A 25652-nucleotide genomic window follows, 5' to 3' on the forward strand; every position below is an offset into this window, starting at 1 on the left:
CAGCCACTGTAGTGAGAGTCCTTGGTCAGAGGCCACAAAACTTGCCACTTACGCATCCCCAAAAAATCTGACTTGGGGAAACACTGCACACTAGCACTTATGCACACCATTTCTGTGCACGTCCTCACACAAAGCATGCATAACAGCACACACTCACTTATAGAACTGCCTTTCATGTGCCAGCATGCTGGATGCAACATTTTATAGAACAGTTTGAAAACGTCGACAAAACGTTCTGCACTGTGCAAAATTCATATGGTGCAAAATAAACTCCTTGTTAGATGGATACTGTACCACTAGCTCCATTCGAAGGCTGCAATCCTCTACGGTGCTTAGCTTATGGAACACGTCTTCCACGAGGTTCTTGCGATTCACTCGTAGGAAGAATATTGGCATCTTTGGAAGTTCGCCACTCCCATGCAGCATGCTCTGTAGAAACTGTCCTCTTGCTGCAATAACTGCATCCTAGGGAACAAAACCAGGCAAGCATCAGAACTGCGCAGTTTGTAAAACAAATATCTGTAAGGTGCAGACAATGATGAACTTTAACTGTGCATCCATTCCTGATAAGATGACCCTCATACAAATTTTGATAGATTTCTGTTCAGTAAATTTAAAAAAAAACATAAAAAAGTGAAATGAAGGACTGCCCTTATTTGGCTTTAGCTTGCACCTTTTTCAGTAGTACTTTAAAAGGAGTATATTCAGGTGTCCCAGGTATTTATTTTCCCTTGAGGGCTTACAGCAGGGCATCCCAAACTGAGAAGAAATAAAGATAAGCTAGGAACTGCTTTGGTGGCGTCCAAGCGAGTCCAATCTTGGCTCAGGCCCCCCAAAACAGTTCGACAGCAGATGCTGCGATACCCTCTCTGTCCTCGGTTCTGGCATTTGCTTCCCCATCTGCTGCTCAGCAACTCCCCCCTCACTGAACTCCTCTGCTCTTTTCTAACTCAGCACCTTCACTTGTTGCAGCAGTGATGCATATGCTTAGTATTACCAGATATCCGGATTTCTCCGGACGGCTCGTCAAAACCCGGAAAAATCATGTCGGGAAGGGGCATGATGTCATTGTGTCGCATCCGCGCACGTGCAGGATGCCTTCCTGCCCAACAGGCAGTGTGTGTGTGGGGGGGAGGATGTGTGAAATTGGCTGAGCCTGGGGGAGGGTAATATCTGGTAACCTTACATATGCTGCATCAGAGGAAACAGGAAGTAATGCCAACACAGGTGGGATGCAGCAGAGAGAAGCCTGCCTGGTGAGTGCAGGCAGTGGATGAGCATTGTTTCTGCTACTGGTGAAATTGCTGCGGTAAAGCAAAGGGGGGGGGAGGGGTATGTCAGATCCAGGGAAGGAGGAAAGGGAGAGAGATGCAGAACAAAGAAGGGAGGGGAGTAGACTTTTTGAAAGGCCCACCCAACTCAACTCTGGACCCACCGTTTGAGACTTCAACATTTTGCATTTAAAAAAACAGATACAGTACATAGGGATGTCCACAGAGCAAAACAAAGAGTTCATTTTGTTTGTGCTGTTTCCCTAGTTTCAGACAAAAGTTTTAGGTTTTTCTCACAGTTGTTTAAATGTAAAACTTCATGCACACTAGCACTTTGTAAAGTATGCTACTTGATCAAGAAGTAGATTACTTCAGGGAGTCTGATCAAAAAGGGGTCTTGGCTGGGGTCTTGGCTCAGAGGGGATATGTACTTCAGGGAGATAACCTTTTACCAAGTTGCAGTAAACACTGCTTACCGGGCATATCACAGAGCATGCCGAGGCATCCTGCAGTACTTTTGACAATTGCATGCGCTACTGGCACAATAAAAAATAAAATCTAATTTTTGATAAGAGGGAGTATCTGTAGGGGAGAGAGTGTGTGCACCTGCGCTAGTCAGCGCAGCTATATTACTGCACACTGATTAGTGCAGGATTAGCATGTGAGGCTTTACCACCTACAAAACAGCTGGCAGGAAGGGCTCCTGTGCTAATGTTAGTTAACGGCCATGTGATAATGGCAACATTAATGCATGGCCATTACACTGGGAAATAGACCATTTTCTAACCATAACCTAAAAAGGTACCAGCACATGAAGGGCATGGTAAGGCCACTTTTTACCACAGTTTAATAAAAAGACCCCTTAATGTGCATTAATTTGTAGATTAATACTAAATTGATTTAGTTGACGCTACATTTTTAAGGTATATTAATGCACAGCCCTAGCAGTCGAAAGATCAGATACATAAATCAACTAATATTGTCTTATACTGCAAGATAATGAACATAAAAATTGCAGAGTAGGTGAAGAACATCTTAAACTTCACAACACTAAGTCTCACCTCTTTTCTGATAAGTGAATCAGAGTGCAAGATTTGAATCTTGGCAAGCCAACTGATTACAAAAGGAAAGCGGCAAAATACGACTGGACATTTATCCTCATCCTGAGAATCCTGGAAGAGACCGAATGGTTCTATATGTAAGACAATTATACCATATCACAACCATCTTCTGTCACTCCAACAATCCATGTAATACAGTATACCTACTAGTAGAATGTTTTGGGGTTTTTTTAAATTCTTTATTGATTTTCCAAACTTCAATAGTGCAATAAACAGATATTTGGTGGTATACAAAATAAAATTATATATTATCCTATATAAAACCCTAGCCGTGCATGCGCACTTACCTGCGTGCTTCCGTGATCTCTGATCTGTGATCAGTAGGTTCATGGCCAGCAGGAGTGCTTATGTGGCGGCCAGACAAATCAGAAAGCGGAGAAACACAGCACAGCTGGCGACTCCCCCCTCCCGCACCGCTAAAACCACCACCACCAAAGCCTCCTCCTTCTCGCCGGCTCACCCGCGTTTAAATTCAGAGAAAAGCGCTGCACCGCGCTAACGCTGGCCTCGCCATCTTCTGTCCACTGCGGACCGCCTTCTGACTACTTCCTGTTTCCGCTAGGGTTGGCTGCAGTGGATAGAAGACGCTGAAGCCAGCGATAGCACGGTGTAGCGCTTTTCTCTGAATTTAAGCGCGGCGGCTAGGAAGGGGGCGGCGGGAAATGCTGCTGCTGCACAGGGAAGTGTGTGTGTGTGAGGGAAATGCTGCTTCTGCACAGGGAAGTGTGTGTGTGTGTGGGGGGGGGGAATGCTGCTTCTGCACAGGGAAGTGTGTGTGTGTGGGGGGGGAAATGCTGCTTCTGCACAGGGAAGTGTGTGTGTGTGGGGGGGGGGGAAATGCTGCTTCTGCACAGGGAAGTGTGTGTGTGTGTGGGGGGGGGAAATGCTGCTTCTGCACAGGGAAGTGTGTGTGTGTGTGGGGGGGGGAAATGCTGCTTCTGCACAGGGAAGTGTGTGTGTGTGTGGGGGGGAAATGCTGCTTCTGCACAGGGAAGTGTGTGTGTGTGGGGGGGGGGAAATGCTGCTTCTGCACAGGGAAGTGTGTGTGTGTGTGGGGGGGGAAATGCTGCTTCTGCACAGGGAAGTGTGTGTGTGGGGGGGGGGGGAAATGCTGCTTCTGCACAGGGAAGTGTGTGTGTGTGTGGGGGGGGAAATGCTGCTTCTGCACAGGGAAGTGTGTGTGTGTGTGTGGGGGAAATGCTGCTTCTGCACAGGGAAGTGTGTGTGTGTGTGTGGGGGGAATGCTGCTTCTGCACAGGGAAGTGTGTGTGGGGGGGGAAATGCTGCTTCTGCACAGGGAAGTGTGTGTGTGGGGGGGGAAATGTTGCTTCTGCACAGGGAAGTGTGTGTGGGGGGGGAAATGCTGCTTCTGCACAGGGAAGTGTGTGTGTGGGGGGGAAATGCTGCTTCTGCACAGGGAAGTGTGTGTGTGGGGGAAATGCTGCTTCTGCACAGGGAAGTGTGTGTGTGTGTGGGGGGGGAATGCTGCTTCTGCACAGGGAAGTGTGTGTGTGTGTGGGGGGGGAATGCTGCTTCTGCACAGGGAAGTGTGTGTGTGTGGGGGGGGAATGCTGCTTCTGCACAGGGAAGTGTGTGTGTGTATGGGGGGGGGAAATGCTGCTTCTGCACAGGGAAGTGTGTGTGTGTGTGGGGGGAAATGCTGCTTCTGCACAGGGAAGTGTGTGTGTGTGGGGGGGGAATGCTGCTTCTGCATAGGGAAGTGTGTGTGTGTGGGGGGGGGAATGCTGCTTCTGCACAGGGAAGTGTGTGTGTGTGTGGGGGGGGAAATGCTGCTTCTGCACAGGGAAGTGTGTGTGTGTGTGGGAGGGGGGAAATGCTGCTTCTGCACAGGGAAGTGTGTGTGTGTGGGGGGGGGAAATGCTGCTTCTGCACAGGGAAGTGTGTGTGTGGGGGGAAATGCTGCTTCTGCACAGGGAAGTGTGTGTGTGGGGGGGGGAAATGTTGCTTCTGCACAGGGAAGTGTGTGTGGGGGGGGGAAATGCTGGTTCTGCACAGGGAAGTGTGTGTGTGGGGGGTAAATGCTGCTTCTGCACAGGGAAGTGTGTGTGGGGGGGAAATGCTGCTTCTGCACAGGGAAGTGTGTGTGTGGGGGGGGGAATGCTGCTTCTGCACAGGGAAGTGTGTGTGTGGGGGGGGAATGCTGCTTCTGCACAGGGAAGTGTGTGTGTGTGTGGCGGGGGAATGCTGCTTCTGCACAGGGAAGTGTGTGTGTGTGTGTGTGTGTGTGTGTGTGTGTGTGTGTGAAATGCTGCTTCTGCACAGGGAAGGCCGGAAAATGCTGCTGCTGCACAGGGAAGGGTGGGAAATGCTGCTGCTGCACAGGGAAGTGTGTGTGTGGGGGGGGGGGGAATGCTGCTTCTGCACAGGGAAGGCCGGAAAAAGCTGCTGCTGCACAGGGAAGTGTGTGTGTGTGTGTGGGGGGAAATGCTACTTCTGCACAGGGAAGGCCGGGAAATGCTGCTTCTGCACAGGGTAGTGTGTGTGTGGGGGGGGGGGGGGGAATGCTGCTGCTGCACAGGGAAGGGCGGGAAATGCTGCTGCTCCACAGGGAAGGGTGGGAGGGAAATGCTGCTGGTGCTACACAGGGAAGTGGAGGGGACGGAGAGGGAAAGGGGGCCTGGGAGCAATCTTGGTTTGCTTTGGGGGAGGGGAGGCAGAAGGGGATCATGGAGAGACAGAAAGACAGGCAGGCAGCGCATTAAAACGAAAGACAGACACACAGAAAGAGAGCAGGCAGGGAGAGACACAGAAAGAAAGAAAGACAGACAGACAGGGTGCCAGAGAGAGAACCAGAAAGAAATAAGGACAGACAGCGGGAGGGAGACAGAAAGAAAGGAAGAGAGAGAGATAGGGGCAGGGAGAGACACAGAAAGTAAGAAAGAAAGACAGACATATATTCTAGCACCCGTTAATGTAACGGGCTTAAACACTAGTATATAATAAATCAATAAAAGCACATTCAACTTACAAATATACATAACCAACCATTTTCTCCTATCCACCCAATGATTATTCAATAAAACACAAAAACATAGATTTTCCCAATAACCTTACCCTATTCAAATTATTAATATCCTTCCATCCTCCCACCCTCCCCAAGCATGTAAATACTCAAAGGTCAAAATTAGGACAGAAATAACCCTTCCCTGGATGTGTATGAAAATAAATAAACAAAATAAATAAACAAAAATTGACTCACAATCAAAGACCTACTATAGTGAAGTAATATAAGATGTCAACGGGCCCCAAACCAATTTAAATAAATTATTGTGCCCCAAACTATCGGCATTCATCTTTTCATATCGCAGAATTCGCAGGGGAGCACTGTAATAGAGTAATAAAATTGGAATGTAATGCAGGGTGGGTATATGATTTTATGTTTAAGGGGTGTGGGTGCATCAGGTTTTTATCAACTACAGTTGAGTGGTTGTTTAGTGTTTTGTTTTGTGGTGGGATGTTTGTTTTAATTTATATATTTATTCACATGTGCATTTTAGATTAATCTTCTCCTGAGGAAGCCCCTTTGGGTGAAACTCAGGTCCGAGTAGAGGAGCAGTTGCTTTATGCACAATAGCAAAGAAAAATTCCTGCTGGGCCGCTATTTGGTTATGATGAAGGAACAAGATCAGTTACATCCAATATAAGATAAGTGCTACCTTTTCCATTTCCATAAGTAGCCGTTGCAATACCTTGTTTGTATTGGGACGGAAGAGTGTTATGATGGTCCCAAACTTGTTCTCTTAGTGGCACTGTCTGTGCAGGAAACAAAGGACACTGAGCACCTTTCACATTATAATTCAAAATAATTTTTTAATGTTATATTTATGGACACTATTGAATATTTGAAAATATAGGCTGGTATTTTGATAATCAAATTTTGAAGAGCAGGTTTATTAAAAGTAATTCTATACTCCTTTTTTTTTTTGGCTTCCCATTTTAAACCTTTTTACCCACTTAAACCATTCGTGGATTCTTGTCCATAACTGAGTCAATGTCCAATGGTGAATTTCCAGTTTTCACTCCTTGCCCAAAGAAAGCGCACTACTGCACATTCTTTGATGGTATAATCTTGCAAAGGAGTGTCCATGTTTCTGACCTCATGGTAGCTTCTGGACCAAAGGCCGAACGCTGAACTGTGCATGGATGAACTATCCAACAGGCAATGTAGGAGTACATATGTTGCATTTCGCTAGCTCTGTTCCAGTTATTGTGTAATCTTAACAATTGCCTTTAATTTTTGATGTGCTCGCATATACGTGAAACATAAAAGCATTCTAATGGAAGTCTCACAGGAAGAGGGATGGGGTAAGGTGAAACAGGGAGTGCTGGATGGGTGATAAAGTGACAAAGCAGTACAATTTTATAGTTTGTAATGGGCTAGAAAGCCAAGATCTACAGCTGAAAGTGAATCAGGCTCCGATTCTAAGTGACTGCTAAAATCAAACAGATGCACCATACTTACATCTGATTTCAGCCACCAGTACCAGTTTGATACATCAACAATAATGTCAACATTCTGGGTGAGTTCTTCTATGTAGAATTTGTTTATTGGTAAGATATAATTAGCTTTCATGTTTGCCTATAAAATAATAAACACATTTTGGTTGTGCAGAAGAATACAAGGCCCAACATTAGATTGTTTTCAGTTGTAGAGGAAAGCTAACATTTGAGGACAGTTAAGTTCACACAGACTTAAGACTTAACATTTAGTCTTGGGAAACTCCTAAATTTCTAATCCTTGGCAAAATATTTTCCATTTTTTTCCACAATTGATCACCTGTGGCATGGAACTTAAACCCCCCCCCCAAAAAAAAAACAAACAGGACACCAACTTCATGCATCAGATATGGACTTTCATTTCTCATGTATTGTAGAACAGGATGCCGACATATAGCCTGTTCTAAAATACATAAGAAAATCAACAGCCATTTTACAAACTGAAATATCCAAACTATGAATAGGGCAAAACAGAAGACATGGATGCTTTTTTGGCTGCATGAAGACATCCATATTATTATTATGGCCACACAAGATAGCAACACTTAAAAAGTAACCTAATGCATAAAGCAGCCAGGGAAGAAATGGAGCAGAGAACTAAAGGTCACAAGTTCAAATACCAATGCAGTTTTTTATAGTTTTCTTTTTTGTTCCATTTGGTTTTTTTTTATTTGTGAGCCCTCTGGGGCAGAAACATACTTACTGGGTTTTTTTCCCCACTTACTTTACTCAAAGGAGAACAGCTCAATTGGAGCACCTTTCTGTAACCTGGACATGTCAAGTACCCAATATAAACACGGATATCCCTTCCCTTTTTGGATGTCCATATTTTGACTCCTCCCTAGTCCCACCCAAAAATATGCCCAGACCACATCTCTTTGTCATACAGTTTAGACATTCATATCCTGGCTTTATAAAAATTGAGATTTGGACATCCATGCAATGTCAGGTTTTAAGACATTTGACACAGGACTACACTTCCCTCTCTATTAACGGTTTCGATCAATCATGATTTTTTTTGGGCAGGAGCAATCTTCCTACGCTCCTGCCCCGTGTATATCGCCAATAGGAAATGACTGCTGCGAGTTCCTGCAGTCTCTCGAGACTATGACAGGAGCTCACGGCAGCCATTTTCTAATGGCGATCTACATGGGGCAGGAGCAAAGGAAGATCGCTCCTGCCCCGAAAGCCCGCTAGACCACCAGGTAAGGCTGGGATGCCAGGGGGAAGGCGGAAAGGAGGCGGGGGTGGGTCAAAGCCGGACCAGAAGTTATTCGCGGTTTTTCACAATTCGCAGTCCGGCTCTGCCCCTATCCCTCGCGAATACCGAGGGAGAAGTGTATAGTTCTAAAATAACCACTTTAGTATGTCTATTACAAAGTTAAACAGGCACACATGCACTAACCTTGTACAGTTTTTTCATCATGTTTAAGAGAGTCTTGGTATTCCGAACCTCCAATAAAGAATATTTCCAATTTTGCAGCATGCACATCACCGTCTGTTTAAGCATCGCAACCATTTCATTCAGAGAAGAGGCCTGCAAGGATGACCAACATTTCTCTGGGGGGGAAAAAAGAAGAAGAAGAAAAAAAAAGTCAACTCAGCCTAAGCACAGAAAAAATAACCTACATAATTATCACATTTATTAAAATTTCACTGAAAGGCCATTGTATGGAATATGTGGTCACAACATAATCTAGATTAGATGATTTCTGCTGTGAGGACTAACAAAGAGCACAGGAGGCTGCAGTGATGGTTTAGACTAGACCAGTACTTCCCAAATTTTTATCCAATATGACCCTGTTTTATGATGTAAAAAGTAATGTGACGTCAGATAAGGAAAACAAAATAGCTGAACACTGTGCCTCTCCCCTTCCTTCATCCATTCCTCACTATCCAAAAATGAGAGCAGCAGCAGTAGCAGCATGAGTAGCTGCAGTCAACGCAAGACCCTGCATGCCAGTGTGCTCTCAAATATCCCAGTATTCTGAATGTGTTCCCAGTCTAACAGGAAGTCTACCCAGGAGGTGGCAGGGCCTGTAAGTGTTCATAGAGTTGCAGCCCCATGATGAATGCCTCTATTAGGTATGGTGATGGGACAAAAGCGCGGCGGACAAAGCCGCACCGACATTTCAGCACAGATAGTTGCATGCAAGACTCCAGCGCCGCTGTAAAAGTTAATTTTAAAGAACTCCGACGTGGGGTGTGGGGGGAAACCCCCCACTTTACTTAATAATGTTTGCGCTGCCGCTGGGGAGGGGTGCAACCCCCCACATTATACAGAAAACTTTAACTTTTTTTGGGGGGGGGGAAATCAGGAAAAAGTTAAGTTTCCTCTATAATGGGGGGTTCCAACACCCCAACCTCCCCTACCAACGGCAACGCGAACACTATTAAGTAAACCAGAGGATTCCCCCCCACACCCCCTGTTGGAGCTCTTTAAAATTAACTTTTCCAGCGGTGCGCTGCAGTCTTGCGTCCAATTGTCTGGGCTCAAATGTCAGCGCGGGTTTGTCCCGCATGCGAATGACTGTGAACCATTAGGTATAGGTCACCATGCAGGTGCAGAAGTGAAAGCAGCTTAATTATTGTAACCCCTATCTACTGATGATATAACCACATCTGGAGACCTGCCCTACAGTTCAGAAGTAGAGAGCAATATTTCCCAAGTTGGTCCTGGAGTAATCCCCTTTTCAGTCAGGTTTTTAGGATATCCACAATGAATATGCACGAGATTGATTTGCATGCACTGCCTCCATTGGATGCAAATCAATCTCGTGCATATTTATTGTGGATATCCTAAAAACCTGACTGAAAAGGAGGTACTCCAGGACTAACTTGGGAAACACTGGACTAGAAAGTTATTTTTTTTAAAAAATATTTCATACTGATTTAGAACATTGCTCCCTCCTCCTTTTGTTCTTCTCCTTTTTTGTTTTCTCTTCACAACGAAAAATTGTAACTTTTCCCCCTTTTCCTCCCAACTCAAGTTTGTCTTGTTGTCAAGTAATTGTTATTTTGTTAGTTTTGTATTTCTACTCTTTTTATAATTATGTACATCGCTTAGCAAACCGATTAAGCGATACATCAAATATTAATAAACTTGAACTTGAACTAGATGTGCATCAATGCCAAAGGAACATGAAATAGGCTACTATATAGAACTTATACATAATAGATTATTATAATTAGACAAATTCTAATATTTGATCAATATTCAAAAGAGCTGACCAGCTAACGTTTGGAGTTGGCCAGAGAAAGGCCAAAATTTGAATTTCTCCTCTCCACCTCCAACTCAAATTTTGCCTAACCATTATATTCCTAATGAGTAGTCCACGAGGTGTTCTGACTGAGAATAGAGGTAATATGGCTACAAGACAAAAGGAGGGGCAATCTGAAAAAAAAAACACCAAATAAAAAAACAAACACCCAAGTCAGAATTAAGATGTTTAGCTTATAACATCCAAACAACCATCTTAGAACCATTTTCTAACAGGAAAAAGTCTGAGTTTCGCTTTTGGAAATGGCTCTAATATGGATGTATTTGCACAGAGCCATTTTCCAAACTGACTTGTCCAACTCCATAAATGCAAAAAAAAAAAAAAAAAAAAAAAGGAGACACAAGAATGCCCATCTGGTATCATTTTGAGAGAATAGCCACACAGATGTTCCCTGCAGATCAGAGGGGCAGCAGAGTGGTCAGTGTCATGGACTTTAAACAATGGCACCCAGGTACAATTCCCACCATAACTCCTTTGTTTAGTATTGCGAGCCCTTCAGGAAAAGAATAGCAGCCTAATGAACCTAACCATACACTGCTATAAGTGTCTTCCCTTTAACAGGTGTCTCTTATATTTAAATACGCCGGATGGTGTGAATAACTTGAAGAAAGACCTGGCGAAGTTTGAAGAATGATCTGAAATTTGGCAGCTAAAATTTAATGCTAAGAAATGCAAGGTCATACATTTGGACTGCAAAAACCTGAGGGAACGGTACAGATTAGGGAGTGAAGAGCTTACCGTATTTTTTGCTCCATAACACACACCTGACCATAAGACGCACCCTAGATTTAGAGGAGGAAAACAAGAAAAAAACCATTCTGAACCAAATTCTCCCTGCCAGGCTCTGCATCCTGTCTCCCCTCCCTGCCAGGCTCTGTACCCTGCCCCCGTCTCTGGTGGTCTAGTGGTAGGCCGGAGCAGGGCACAGAGCAGGCAGGCCTAGTGGCAGGCAGGTATGTACTGTCTTATTCACAACTGGGGAGAGGGGGGTCATGTTTACATCTCTCCAGTGGTCATCAGGTCGTTTGGGCACCTTTTTGGCACTTTGTTGTTAAAATCAGGTCTAGCCCCAAGCATCTAAATTGTGCCTTGGACATTTAAAAAAAAAAAGTTCAATTATTGCAGAAAAATGTCCAAATCATAAGCCTGCCCTAATACTGTCCATACCATACCATACCTCCAACATACCCCCTTCCGGATTTAGATGAACTACAGACAACCACCCTAGAAATCTATCAACAAAATACATTTTGAAATTAGTGAATTGGAAGGTTTTAGCAAAAAGTGTCCTGTTCTTTTGCACCACTTTTTGGGCAATTTTCTTTTTTGAAAAGTAGCACCTTTATTAATTGGCTCACTTTTATCCATGTTTATTCCTGCCTTCAAAAATGTAGGTAAATCTTCCTATTCTCTCCAATGTACAGTCTTGTTGTTTCACAATCTGAATTGCATTTGTCTTAAACGGATTTGTCAAGTCATAAGTATATGGGGAAGCTACTGTCATGCTGCTTTGCTTGTTCTAGAATTTAGGGCAGCGTCCCGCCACACACTAAAGGTAGTGGCCGAGGCTCGAGGCACCTGGAAGTGCGCAGATATCGCCATGATGACATCACGCACATGCGTGACATCATGTCGATGTGTGTGTATGTGCGTATAGATTTAGTGAAACTTCTGTTTAGGAGATAAATCTATTACAATATGCAAATTATTAAAAATACAACATTTAACACAAGAGTGGACATAATAGCAGTATTAGATTTAGTGAAACCTCTCTTTAGGAGATAAATCTATTAAACAATGCAGTTTTTATTTCTTTCCTAACGGCACCATAGGTCAGTCTAGCTCTATTAATGTAGTTGCCTAACCAAAATTGCTGTTTACTTGCTTGGTACATAAGAGTCCTATCCAAAAAGGATTTGTATTTACAGCCAGTAATGCTTGGGTATGCAAATGGATTACAGTTTCTGGTTATCCTTGTAGAACTATGTAACACGAAATGAGATAGAAAGTAGGTAGGAGCTAGTCCCCAAACCAGCTTGAAACAAACGCAAGAAAACTTAAACATTATTCGTGCCTCCATTGGTAACCAGTGTAGCAGTCTGTAGTAGGGACTAGCATGGTCGCTTTTTTTTCAATCCAAATATCAAGCAGACAGCCATGTTCTGAACAATTCTTAATTTCCTCACTGTTTTTTTTAGGTATGCCCAATAGACGATGTTACAGTAGTCTAATATAGATAGCACCAAAGATTGCACTAGTAATCTAAATGATAAAGGGTCAAAGTATTTTTTAATGGTCTTTAATTTCCATAGTGTAAAAAAGCACTTCTTTACCACTATATTTGTGTGTTCAACCATAGTCAAATGTGTGTCTAATGTGACTCCTAGTATTTTTATAGTTTTAGAAATCAGGTAATCACGATCTTTTAGTTGTAACGTTATTCTGGTAATTTTATCCGTTGGGCTTGCTAAGAAATTTGAATGGTGAGAAACATATCCATGATTTGTTTTTCCCCATGTTAGAGGATGTAAACTTAAAAAACATCATCAAAATCTTTTCATATCAAGTAGCATTATGGGGTAAGGATCTGGAGCAATTGCTTATGCTTACTGGCACTTATGGGGAATTTAGGAGACATTTAACAACATATCTGTTTACGAAGTATTTAGGCAGTTAATTTGTAAAAATTTTATTACGAACTATTAGATCATTATAGTGTCTCTAATACTTGCTTCTTACTTTTTAATTCTACTCAACTTTTTATTGCAACTTTCTAACCATTGTAAACCGCATAGAACTTTATGGTCTTGCAGTATATAAAATTATTATTATTATTATTATGTTAAACAAAATTGTTTTCCCTGCTGATTAATTTGGAACAATCTGTGTTGCAACATTCTCTTAGAGGCATCAATTGCAACAGAATCTGTCAAGTGATACAACATTATGAAATGAATCATTGATGTTATACTATTCCTTGGAGAACGTGGGCTTGCTTTGCGTGGTAGTTCACAGCGCATTGGTGACAAGGACAACGGAAATTTGGGAGGGAGGGGCTAATAGAGTTGTCTCATTGGGATCCAATTCCAAAGAACATGTGTTGCAAGTTAGAATCACAAGAAAAGGGGGAATGACTTAAAGTGCATTATCTCTCTGCTGATTCTCAAAATGAGTTAATTACTGAATGTTCTGAACTTGTGAAACACCACATTTTGCAGGATAGAAAGATTGCAAAAGTACTTTGCAGTGATAGTTTGATTCCACACCGGATGCATCTCATGTTGAGCAGATAACATTCCTGCTATGTTATGCAATTAAAAATAAATCCCAGTTTGAAATTGTAGAAACATTTCTGAAATTTGTTGACTGCAGTGACAAAAAAGGATTGGACATAGCACAGATGAATATAGATACATTGAACAAACATGATATTCCACTCTGATTGCCAAGCACAGAGTTATGACAACGCAGCCAACATATCAGGAAAATATAAAGGTGAACAAGCAAGAATACTTGAGCAATGTCCAACAGCTATATTTTTTCCATGTGGAAATGATGCTGCAGAATGTATTCCTGAAACCATCTAAAATCCAATCTATAATTGGCTAACACTCTTAATCCCTTGGGGAGGATGATTGAACTAGGAAAAAGTGCACAATAATTGCAAAAGTTCTTTAAATAATGGACATCAGTATGAGCCCTTCGAGTACAAACGAGGGATTATGGGCTCGGGCAGTAACTCATAGGTGACTAACACCAAACAAAAGTCTAAATGAGAACTGCCCCATGCATCATTTAGTCCTTTTTGATGTTATCAATCTAATCAAAATACCATTTAAATCATAGTCAAACATTCACACCGAGGAGAAAGAGTAAAAAAATACAAAAATCAATAAACTCCCAAAGACCATCACAATGTGTAATAAATAATTACGTATAAAGTGCAAAGTGCTAACAAAAAATTCATGCTAGAATTGCCGTGCTCCATAACTTCTTGTTGAAATTAAATAATATTGCTTAATAGCGACAAAAAGTATGTAAAAATTTTTTAAAAATCGTGAAATAGTAAAAATATTAAGCTGAAACCCTCAAATTGAAAAAAATTCATACAGAGTTCATAAAAAAGTGAATACATAAGCACAGCCACAGTTCATGAATCGAATTAAGAAAAATACATGTCCTGTATAAAGTTCATGCTCCCTCGTAGCAATTCATAGCACCACTTGATTCATAAGAAGATTCTACTGGAACCCTCTAATAGAAAAATTCATAAAGAGTTCATATGAAAATAAATACATAAGCACAACCATAGTTCATAAATCGAATAGAGAAGAATGCATGTCCTGTGTAGATTTCATGCTCCCTCGTAGAAATTCATAGCACCACTTAATTCATAAGAAAGTTCATCCAAAATTATAGTTCACTAAGGAATACTTAGTGCATTTTTTCCAAGTTCAAACATCCTCCCCGAGGGATTAAGAAGGTGAGCCAATTACAGATTGGATTTTAGACTGGACATTATTGGCTACAACATTGTCCAAAGGGTTGGATATTTTTTGAGCTGTTTTTTTCCTGAAACCATAACATACTTTGGAACTATACAAACTGTTTATAACTTGCTTAGCTCTAGTCCACATCGATGAAAAATTTTGCAAAATCGTATTGGCTGTTCTCTTCATGGCATATCTAGCATATGGTAGTCAGACCGTGTTGAAAAGTGTGAAGCCCTTTGTAGCACATCTGCCTGGCATCAAATTGGCATTAGAAGACCTCTTGAAGCTGAACCTAACTGCCGAAAGAAGAACAGAGATTAACTGAGCTTTTTATTGCGACATCATTCGTTTGTGTGATAATGTCTGTTGTATTGTACAAAATAATTAGTTCCAGTTGATATCTAACAAAGTTATCCAATCCAGAAATGCAACACTGGATGTTGAAGTGTCCAACAAAAACCTTGATTTCAAAACTGACAGATCCCCACAAAACAGCTGGAAAAATATGTGGAGTGAACCTAAGCATGTTGTTTCCAATTTACACATTTGGAAGTCGTAGTGATGGAAGATGCAAAATGAGGGTCCATGGTGAAGATGCCAAATTGTCACAGCAACATGAAACGGATGACTCCCCTGAAGAAGCATATTTCAGAAAGTCTGTTTTCTATGGATAATGTTATTGGTGGACTCACCATTCCTTTGCTGCAGTGAACATTTCTGAGAAGTTCAGCTTCCTCTGGAAGTACCTAACAATTCTTGTAGATGAGCTGCAAGAAAAAATCAAAATCACTGGCAAATCAATATCCTGCTGATATCAGTGAAGATCTGGTAATGGAGATGAGTCATCTGCTAGCTGTTCATCGATCAAATTTTGGAGAGAACCAGCTGAGCCCATTGGAGCTGCTGAATGGCTTGAAAAAGTACAAACTGGAAGGACTCTTTCCAAATATATGCGTCGGTCTGCGTATTCTGTTGACAATTCCTGCCACTGTCGCCTCCGCAGAGCGCTCATTTAGCAAGCTAAAGCTGGTAAAAATTTTTGTAGGATCCACTATGTCACATTCGTGACTAGTAGATTAGGCAAGACTCGGTATTGAGTCTGATCTAGCAAAACAGATTAATTTTGATTATGTAATTCAGAATTTTGCTAGGAAAAAGGCCAGAAAAGCACCTTTATTTGGCAGACAATAAATGCTATTATAAACATCTTTTACTATTATAAACATATTACTTTATCATTACATTTATACCTATACATACTTATCTAAATGAATCAATGTAATCTACGATTGTTAGAAATAAATAATAATATACACACACACACACACAAACGTGTGTGTAGAATTTTGTATAAGGGCCCACACACCTTCTTTATACCAGGGCCTGGATTTTCTCTCTGTGGCCCTGCCTTGGGTAATACAGATACAAAGGAACCAAAATAAGAACATGCTTTTAATCTTACCTAGAGTACTGAATGAAGACTGGCTCAATTGATTAACAGCATCTGCAAACGGAGTCACCAAAGCCACACACTTCTCTGCTTTATGCATCACAGAACACTGCGGAAGCAGGAGGAAGATAGACAAAGCCTCACGGTGAGAGGCAACGGATGGAAGAGCAGGAAGAAGATGCTTTTCCAAGCAGTAACTTATCTGCGACCAAGACAAATGGGTAAAACAAAGTGCTATGATTTTATTGGCAAAACAGTAAAAACCATGCAAATACTTTACAAATGCACAGAAATAAAGGATAATAAATAAAAAAAACAGAAAAGAATTTTTTTTTTTTTTTCAGTTCCAGTAATTTTATTGGTTTTATAAACAGTATAATACAGAAATATAAGAGAAGCTTCCGAAAAAACTACGTAAGTAATCAAAAGAGAAGGACACCATCAAGTATATCACATTGCATGAGGGTAGAGATCGGGCAATAGAAAACAAACAAAAATACGATACAGCAAGTATATGTTAATACATCAGCTATCAATAAAGAACGTAGATAGAAAAAGGGAGAAGAAACATCAGATAAGTGACAAGTGAGTACAATAGCAGGAATAAATATTACTGACAGTAATCATGTTAAATCATACGGAGAGCTATCATATCAAAAAATACAGCAACAGAATGAATGCTCATAGTAGACATATTGAATATTAATATGAATATGATAAAAAGAGATCAGGTATGATCATAGTCAAAGGTCCAAACCACAAAATTCCATTATTATCAACCAAGTTTTAGTATAGCATAACGATGATTTACAACGGCCCGCTATATGACATTCATATTAAAAAAATATAAAGCAAAATCTTTTAAATTGGTCTAGCCCAGTGTTATCGCAAACTGTGTGCCGTATAACACTAGTGTGCCTTCCTTAGATTTCAGGTGTGCTGGGGAGAAGAGGCGTTGGTGCCAGCTGACTACCTCCCACGACAAAAGGCACATCATGTAGGCAATCAGCCGGCACCAGCGCCTCTCCTCTCATCTTCCCTTCTGGCACTCCCCACTGGCAGCTCAGGGCCTGTCTGGAGGGCCTTCGCACCAGTGCGGACGTTGATGCGATTATGTCACACATGCGAATGACATGTCGGCATCCGTACATTTCCGGATGCCTCAAGCCGTGGCCACTTTGTTTAGTGTGCTGTGGCTTGACAAAGTTTGCGAGACAATGGTCTAGCCTAATACATGGTTTTGACTAGTTTTCAGGAGGTAGATGGCAATACTTAAAAAATATAAACAAGTCACAGAAACACACCAATGATAGTCTTGGAGGGGGGGGAAGGCTGATGAATGATCAGAAGGTTGTCAGGCAAGAGTTTTATGGCTTTCAAACACATTAGAAAGACCAGATCAGGAGGCGGAGACTAAGATGGCATCAGTAACTGTATTACTTCCCGTTGCCTTTATGGACCTCTTAATGGTGAATCTGACTTAAACCCATACGTGTTATCTACCTGCAACTATGTAACTTTTACTTATTGATATGTAACTATAATTCCCCATATTACTATATGGGCCTCTTAGCTTGTAAAGCGCCTTGAACCTGTACTGGATAAGTACGATACAGAAATTCAGATTAGATTAGTTGAGGAATCCCTACAGGGTCAATATAAGTTCTCTCGAAGGGACCTTTTTTCCTACTATCAATCAATTATGACATTATATACAGAACTTGCCAGCCTGTCACTTAACTGAGGACTGTAGGGAGACAATGTCGGAGATGTTTAGTCTCTCAGCTCAGCAACACATTCTGTTATGGTTTCATTATGTGGGCATCAGAGACAGTTAACCTGGTCCTAACTTTGAGATTCTGGCTGCAGCCTGGGCGGAAGATTTACACTGTACACTTACGGCTCCTCAACTGCAACAACGCTTGAAACTTTCACATAAACTAACAGGAAATGTTCTGCATTGGGAATTACAATTGAAGTTTCTTATGAGACTTTATATTTCACCCATGCAGGCTTTCCGCATGGGGATCTCGCCCTCCCATGGCTGTCCTAAATGTGGTCAGATTTGAGCCACCTTGGGGCATATGTTTTGGACCTGTCCGGCGATATTATCCTTTTAGACTCGATTGGGGCACTTTACATCTGCCTTATGGGGCACGCAATGGACTCCAGCTCCCAGAGTGCTGTTTGGCTTCTATTTCCTAGCCTCTCCTAAACTCAAAGGTATGTCCGCTTTTGTGACTTGCGTCATGCTGCTGGGCAAGAAGACTATTCTGATTAGCTGGCTGTCCAGCACATCTCCAACATATAGCCAGTGGTGCTCGGCAATGATTCTACAAGCCTCTTTGGAATGCAGACAATTTGTGGACCTTGATTTTGCGTAGGAAAGCGCTTTTGTCTGATTTGGGAGCCTTTGTGGAGGGACCTTACACTACTTGCGAGAAGTCGCCTTCTGAATACGTGATTCGTTTTTGTTTTCTTGCATACTGTGCCTCTTTAGAGTTTTGTGGGTAGGGGGATTAGGGGGAATGGGTAGGGGGTGGTGGAGGGGCAGGGGGGTTGTTTCTGGTGCTCGTATATTCAGAAAATGGTTGTTTTTGCTGTTTTTGTTCTGCTTGAGCACTTTGTTCTAATAAACACATACGTACTCTCCCTTCACTCTGGCAATTGGTTTACCTCACTGCCCTTTGGAGATTGTCAAGGGAAAGATACCACCATTTGTTTGGATTGTGGGTAGAGTTAATTTGTGAGACGTAGTCCTTGCTGCCAGGTCTGGGGAGTGAGCTCTGTATCACTTGATTATCTTTGTGCCATGACTGCTGCATTCCTCCAACGGCAGAGTTACTGGGTTCCTGCCCACTCCTGAAGAAGATCATGGGAGCTTATTGGTTTCACCAGTTCTATGTTAGGAGTCTGCCCAGGAAAAGGATCTAGGTGTCATTGCTGAGGATATGTTGAAACCATCAGCTCAATGTGTGGTGGCAGCTACGAAACAGAATGTTAGGAATTATCAGGAAAGGAAAGGAAAACAAAGATGAAAAGGTTATAATGCCCTTGTATTGTTCTATAGTACGACTGAAACTTGAATACTGTTTGCCATTCTTGTCGCTGTATTAAAAAAAAAAAAAAGATACAGCGGAATTAGAAAAAGGTACAGAGAAGGGCAATGAAAATGATAAAAGGGATGGGACGACTTCCTGACTTCCCTATAAGGAAAGTGGCTAGGGATCTTCAGCTTGGAGATGAGACAGCTCAGGAGCAGTATGATAAGAGGGCTATAAAATACTGAGTGGAGTGGAAAGGATAGATGTGAATCGCTCATTTACTCTTTCCAAAAATACTAGGATTACGGTAAGTGGCATGTGATGAAGCTACTAAGTAGTAGATTTAAAACAAACCAGACAAAATATGTCTTCACACAACACGTAATTAAACTCTAATTCGTTGCCGGAGAATGTGAAGAAATCAGTTAGCTTAGTGGGGTTTAAAAATAAAGATTTGGATAAATTTCCTAAAAGGGAAGTCTATAGGCCATTATTGAGCTGGCTTGGGGAAATCCACTGTTTATTCCTAGGATAAGCAGCACAAAAAGCACAGTTACTTACCGTAACAGGTGTTATCCAGGGACAGGAAGCAGTTATTCTCACATATGGGTGATGTCATCAACAGAGCCCGGATGCGGACGCCTCACAAGCAGACTTGCTTGAAGAAACTCGAAGTTTCCAGTCGCCCGCACCGCGCATGCACAAGTGCCTTCCCGCCCAGTGCAGGGCGCCTCTCTTCAGTTCAGATAGCTAGCAGAGAAGCCAACCAGGGGAGGTGGGTGGGTTGTGAGAATAGCTGCCTGCTGTCCCTGGATAACACCTGTTACGGTAAGTAACTGTGCTTTATCCCAGGACAAGCAGGCAGGTATTCTCACATATGGGTGACCTCCAAGCTAACCAGAATGGGATGGTGGGAGTGCTGGCAATTTAGGAGAATAAATTTTGTAATACTGTTTGGCCAAACTGTCCATTCCATCTGGAGAAAGTATCCAGACAATAGTGAGAAGTGAAGGTATGAACCGAGGACCAAGTAGCAGCTCTACATATTTCCTCAATAGGTGTAGATCTGAGGAAAGCTACCGAAGCTGCCATAGCTCTAACCTTATGGGCTGTGACTTTACTGTGAAGGGGTAATCCAGCCTGGGCATAGCAGAAAGAGACACAAGCCGCCATTCAGTTGGAGATGGTACGCTTAGAAATAGGATGGCCCAACTTAATTGGATCGAAGGAAACAAAATGTTGAGGAGCAGTTCTGTGTGGTTTGGTGCATTCCAAGTAGAAGGCCAAAGCACGTTTATAGTCCAGAGTATGAAGAGCTGATTCTCCAGGATGAGAATGAGGATGTGGAAAAAACACTGGAAGAACAATGGATTGGTTGAGATGAAATTCCGAGACCACTTTAGGGAGGAATTTAGGATGAGTACGAAGAACCACTTTGTCAGGATGGAACACCGTGAATGGTGGGTCAGCAAATAAAGCTTGCAGCTCACTGACTCGTTGAGCAGAATGGAGGGCTATGAGAAACACCACTTTCCAAGTGAGATACTTCAGATGAGCCTTATCAATTGGTTCAAATGGAGGCTTCATTAGTTGAGTAAGGACAACATTGAGGTCCCAAACCACAGGAGGCAGTTTGAGAGGAGGTTTGACATTGAAGAGTCCTTTCATGAATTTGGAAACCACTGGATGAGCAGAGAGGGGTTTCCCTTCAATAGGCTGATGGAAAGCCGCAATTGCACTGAGATGGATAGATGTAGACTTGAGACCAGAATTGGATAAGTGCAACAGGTAGTCCAAAACGGAACATAAGGAGGAATGCTGAGGCTCCTTATGATGAGAAAAACACCACGTAGAAAATCTAGTCCATTTTTGGTGATAGCATTGTCTAGTGGTAGGCTTCCTAGAAGCTTCTAAAATATTTCTTACAGATTGAGAAAACTGAAGAGGGGTTATGTTGAGAGGTACCAAGCTGTCAGATGTAGAGACTGCAGGTTGGGATGAAGCAGAAATCCTTGACTCTGTGTAAGCAGAGAAGGAAAAACAGGTAGAAGGTATGGCTCCCTGCTGCTGAGTTGAAGTAGAAGGGAGTACCAAGGTTGTCTCGGCCACCGAGGAACAATTAGAATCATGGTGGCATGATCGTTCTTCAACTTGACCAGAGTCTTGAGAATGAGAGGAAATGGAGAAAATGCATATAGGAAAAGATTTGTCCATTCCAGAAGAAAAGCATCTGCCTCGAGGCGATGAGGAGAGTATATCCTGGAGCAGAACTGAGGCAGTTTGTAGTTGTGGGGAGCCGCAAAGAGGTCTATCTGAGGCGTTCCCCACTTTGAAAAAATGTGATGAAGAGGCGAGGAATGGAGTGTCCATTCGTGAGTTCGCAGAAGACGACTCAAGTTGTCCGCCAAGCAATTCTTCGCCTCTTGCATGTTGACAGCTTTGAGGAAGGTGTTGTGGCGGATTACCCAGTCCCAAACCTTCAGAGCTTCTTGACAAAGGGAGGCAGATCCTGTCCCTCCCTGTTTGTTGACATAATACATGGCGACTTGGTTGTCCGTCCTGATGAGGACTACCTGGTCGTGAAGATGTTGAAAAGCGTTGAGAGCCTTGAAAATCGTTCTGAGTTCCAACAGATTTATGTGACATTGACGATCCGCACTGGTCCAGTGTCCTTGAGTATGGAGACCATCGAGATGAGCGCCCCAAGCATAGGTCAAAGAGTCTGTCGTGAGGACCTTCTGATGAGGGGGTGTTTCAAAAAGCAAGCCTCTGGAAAGATTGGAAGAGAGCATCCACCAACGGAGAGACTTCTTCAATGAAGGAGTGACTGAAATGTGTTGAGAAGGAGGGTCGTAAACTTGCGTCCATTGAGATGCCAGGGTCCACTGAGGAATTCTGAGGTGAAGTCTGGCAAAAGGAGTCACATGTACTGTAGAGGCTATGTGACCCAGAAGTACCATCATGTGTCTCGCTGAGATAGAAGAGCGAGAAGACACTGTTTGACAGAGTTGAAGAAGAGCTTCCAGTCGTTGTTGTGGAAGGAATGCTCCGAGTTGGACAGTGTCCAGAACAGCTCCAATGAATTGTAGAGTCTGTGAGGGTTGAAGCTGAGATTTGGGAAAATTGATCTCGAATCCCAAACTTTGTAGGAACCAGATAGTCTGTCGGGTCGCTACAATAACCCCTTGAGATGAGGAATCTTTAATGAGCCAGTCGTCGAGGTAGGGAAACACCTGAAGACCATGATTCCTTAGAGCTGCTGCTACCACTACCAGGCACTTGGTGAACACTCTGGGAGACGAGGCCAGGCCGAATGCAGATTCCCCACACGAAATCTGAGGTACTGATGGGAGGCCAGGTGAATGGGGATATGAGTGTAAGCCTCCTTGAGATCCAGAGAGCATAACCAGTCGTTCTGCTCAAGAAGGGGATAAAGGGATGCCAGGGACAACATTTGAAACTTTTTTTTGACTAGAAATTTGTTGAGAGCCCTGAGATCCAAAATGGGTCGCAGATCGCCCGCCTTCTTCGGAACAAGGAAATAACGGGAGTAAAACCCCCTGTTCTGCTGTTCCAAGGGAACTGGTTCAATGGCATGGAGACGAAGCAGAGCTTGAGCTTCCTGAAGAAGAAGGGCATTCTGGGAAGGATTGGAAGGATACTCTCTTGGAGGAAGCTCTGGTGGAACCTGAGAGAAATGAAGAGAGTATCCTTCCCTGATGATGGTAAGCACCCAGAGACATCAGAGAAAGGGCGGGACCGCCGGAAGACGAAGCAGCGCAGACGCAGGGCTCACAGAAGGGCCGGGACCGCCAAGAGGAAGCAGCAGGACACCGGTAGGAGCTTCTACATGATGAGCGGGGAGGGGGGTCGGGAGGCTGTGGGGGTGCGAGCGGTCCTTCAGGGTGGGGGTGCGGGTGGGAGTGCGTGCGAGCGGTCCTTCAGGGTGGGGGTGCGAGCGGTCCTGCGGGGGGGGGGGGGTGAATCGGACATCGGGGGGGAACTATGTAAAAAAATTTGTAAAACGCGCTCACGCGTATAACGCGCAAGGTTATGCACGGTTTGTAAAAACTGTGTATAACGCACGCGTTATATGCGTGAAAATACGGTAATTATCATCCATTGGTGGTAAAAATGATGGAGACGACCTCCTATAGAGGGAAAATGAGACAGAGTCAGGTGGAGGTTATCCTCTGTTTTAAACAGTCAAAAAGGCTGAGAAGCCTTAGGTGCAGCAGAAGTTTGAGGTTTATGTTGCTTCTGAGGTTGCTGTTTCTTAAAAGGAGGGAGAGAATAAGGAGCCGGCTTCGGAGCAAAACGCTGTTGATAGATAAGAGCAGGGCGTGCAGGTTTGGCAGGAGCTGGCTTTGGCTTAGGTCTGACAATAGAAGCAAAGGATTTTTCATGGTCAGACAATTTCTTGGTGGTTGCCTCGATGGATTGCCCTCACAAGGAATATTAGCTAAGTGGTCCTGAAGATTGGGGTCCATGGCAATGGTACGAAACCAGGGAATACGACGCATAGCTACAGAACAAGCAACCGCTCGGGCAGACAACTTGAAGGCATCATAAGATGACTGGAGGAGATGCAAACGGAGTTGAGACAAAGAAGCAAGACTTCCTGAAATTCAAAGTGCATTTGGGTATCCAAATAATTCAAAAATTTTGGTAGTAGAGAAATAAGGAATTCAAAATAAGTGATGAATTGAAAATTATAATTGAGGACTTTAGAGGACATCATAGCATTTTTGTAGATGCGATGTCCGAATTTGTCCATAGTTTTCCCTTCCCTTCCAGGAGGAACGGTAGCATAAACTTTGAAAGGATGGGACATCTTCAAGGAGAACTCGACAAGAAGGGATTGATGTTGTCAAACCCTTTGCGATGCACAGTCTTATACCTAGAGTACAATTTTCCTGGAACAGCTGATATGGAAAAAGGTGTTTTCATGCATCGACCAAAAGTCTGATTCAAAAGCTTATGAAGAGAAAGCTTTAGTGATTCTGCTGGAGGTTGAGGGAGATGCATGACTTCAAGATACTCCTTAGAGTATTTAGAGCCAGTGTCCAATTGAAGATCCAAGTTCACAGCCATCTGACGAAGAAAAGATGAGAAAGGTAGCTGATCCGCCAATGCTTTGTTTCGAGAAGGACTCTTATGGCTTAGCATTGGCAAATTTAGGATTTGACGTAAGGTATTCCTGGGAAGGAAGTTATGTGATTAACTGTGCCATTGTATTTTATAAAGTATGGTAATTATTTATTACAAATGATATCACATATGGTATCAGTTTGACTTTGATTTCTCCCTTTGGACATAAAAGTTGATTGCCGTGTATTGCTCTCCCCAGACATGGAAAGCATTAACAAACATATTTGATTATTAAGAACATAAGCAATGCCTCCACTGGGTCAGACCTGAAGTCCATTGTGCCCAGAAGTCCACTCACGCGGCGGCCCAACAGGTCCAGGACCTGTGCAGTAGCCCTCTATCTATACCCCTCTATCCCTTTTTCAAGCAAGAAATTGTCCAATCCTTTCTTGAACTCAAGTACCGTACTCTGTCCTATTACGCCTTCTGGAAGCGTATTCCAGGTGTCCACCACACGCTGGGTAAAGAAAAACCTCCTAGCATTCGTTTTGAATCTGTCCCCTTCTAACTTTTCCGAATGCCCTCTTGTTCTTTTATGTTTTGAAAGTTTGAAGAATCTATCCCTCTCTACTTTTCTCATGTCTGTTATTTGAATTCACAGAACGAGGCAACAGCCCAGTTATGTTGGGAGAGAGAGTCCATTCAGGCAATTCTTTTGGCCTCAAGTCTCCCAGCCTGGCTTGAACAGGTCCAAAAGGGATGCATTTGGCAGGGACTCATATGGAGCCTGAAATAGACCTTTCAGAACAACATTAAGGTCCCAAGATGGAACAGCCTACGCAGTGGGGGACACACTCAGTGCCCCCCCTCAAAAACTAAGTAACGTCCGGGTGAGACGCCAGCAATTGCATGCCTCTCTGAGCCCTAAAGCATGAGGCCCACTACCTGAACTTTGAGAGACGAAACCACTAAGCCAGCCCTGCACTTCCCAGCTCTGCTCTTCAACTGTAAAAGTGATCCTCTTTGAGTTCTTGGCTGTGGCCATGAGATCCATTTCTGATCACAGCACAATGTGGGCGAACACCCTCTAGGACAGAAACCACTCCCCAAAATTATATACAGGATGAGAAAGAACATATATTCATTTCAAAAAATACCCTTCTCAAATGTCATTTCAATTTTCTTAGTCCAAGTTATCCAGAGGTGTAAATCCACTATGAATTGCTCATAAACTTAATTCCTTTTTGGTTACTACCTAAGGGGCTGAGCCTCAGATCCCTGTGTGTTGTATGTTTCACAAGCACACTAGAAAGGGAATTAACCTCACTGGCTCATGCTCCCCTCCTGCCCTGTTATTAATCAAAAGCACTTTTAGTTCTTAAA

At 43.0% G+C, this 25652-nt stretch overlaps 1 protein-coding gene across 2 annotated transcripts in view; it reads right to left on the bottom strand.

Moving 5' to 3' along the window:
• Positions 1-25652, bottom strand: part of LOC117367044 (probable E3 ubiquitin-protein ligase HERC6) — a 139247-nt gene that overhangs the window by 40265 nt on the left and 73330 nt on the right. For both annotated transcript variants that reach the window (XM_033959258.1, XM_033959251.1), the window contains exons 12-16: positions 16147-16336; positions 8316-8470; positions 6876-6992; positions 2333-2443; positions 295-465 (exon numbers count right to left, since the gene is read on the bottom strand). In XM_033959258.1, the coding sequence (XP_033815149.1) occupies positions 295-465; positions 2333-2443; positions 6876-6992; positions 8316-8470; positions 16147-16336 (744 nt within the window). The remainder of the gene's footprint in view (positions 1-294; positions 466-2332; positions 2444-6875; positions 6993-8315; positions 8471-16146; positions 16337-25652) is intronic.

The sequence above is a fragment of the Geotrypetes seraphini genome, chromosome 1, assembly GCF_902459505.1.
Source record: "Geotrypetes seraphini chromosome 1, aGeoSer1.1, whole genome shotgun sequence".
NCBI classification, from domain to species: domain Eukaryota; kingdom Metazoa; phylum Chordata; class Amphibia; order Gymnophiona; family Dermophiidae; genus Geotrypetes; species Geotrypetes seraphini.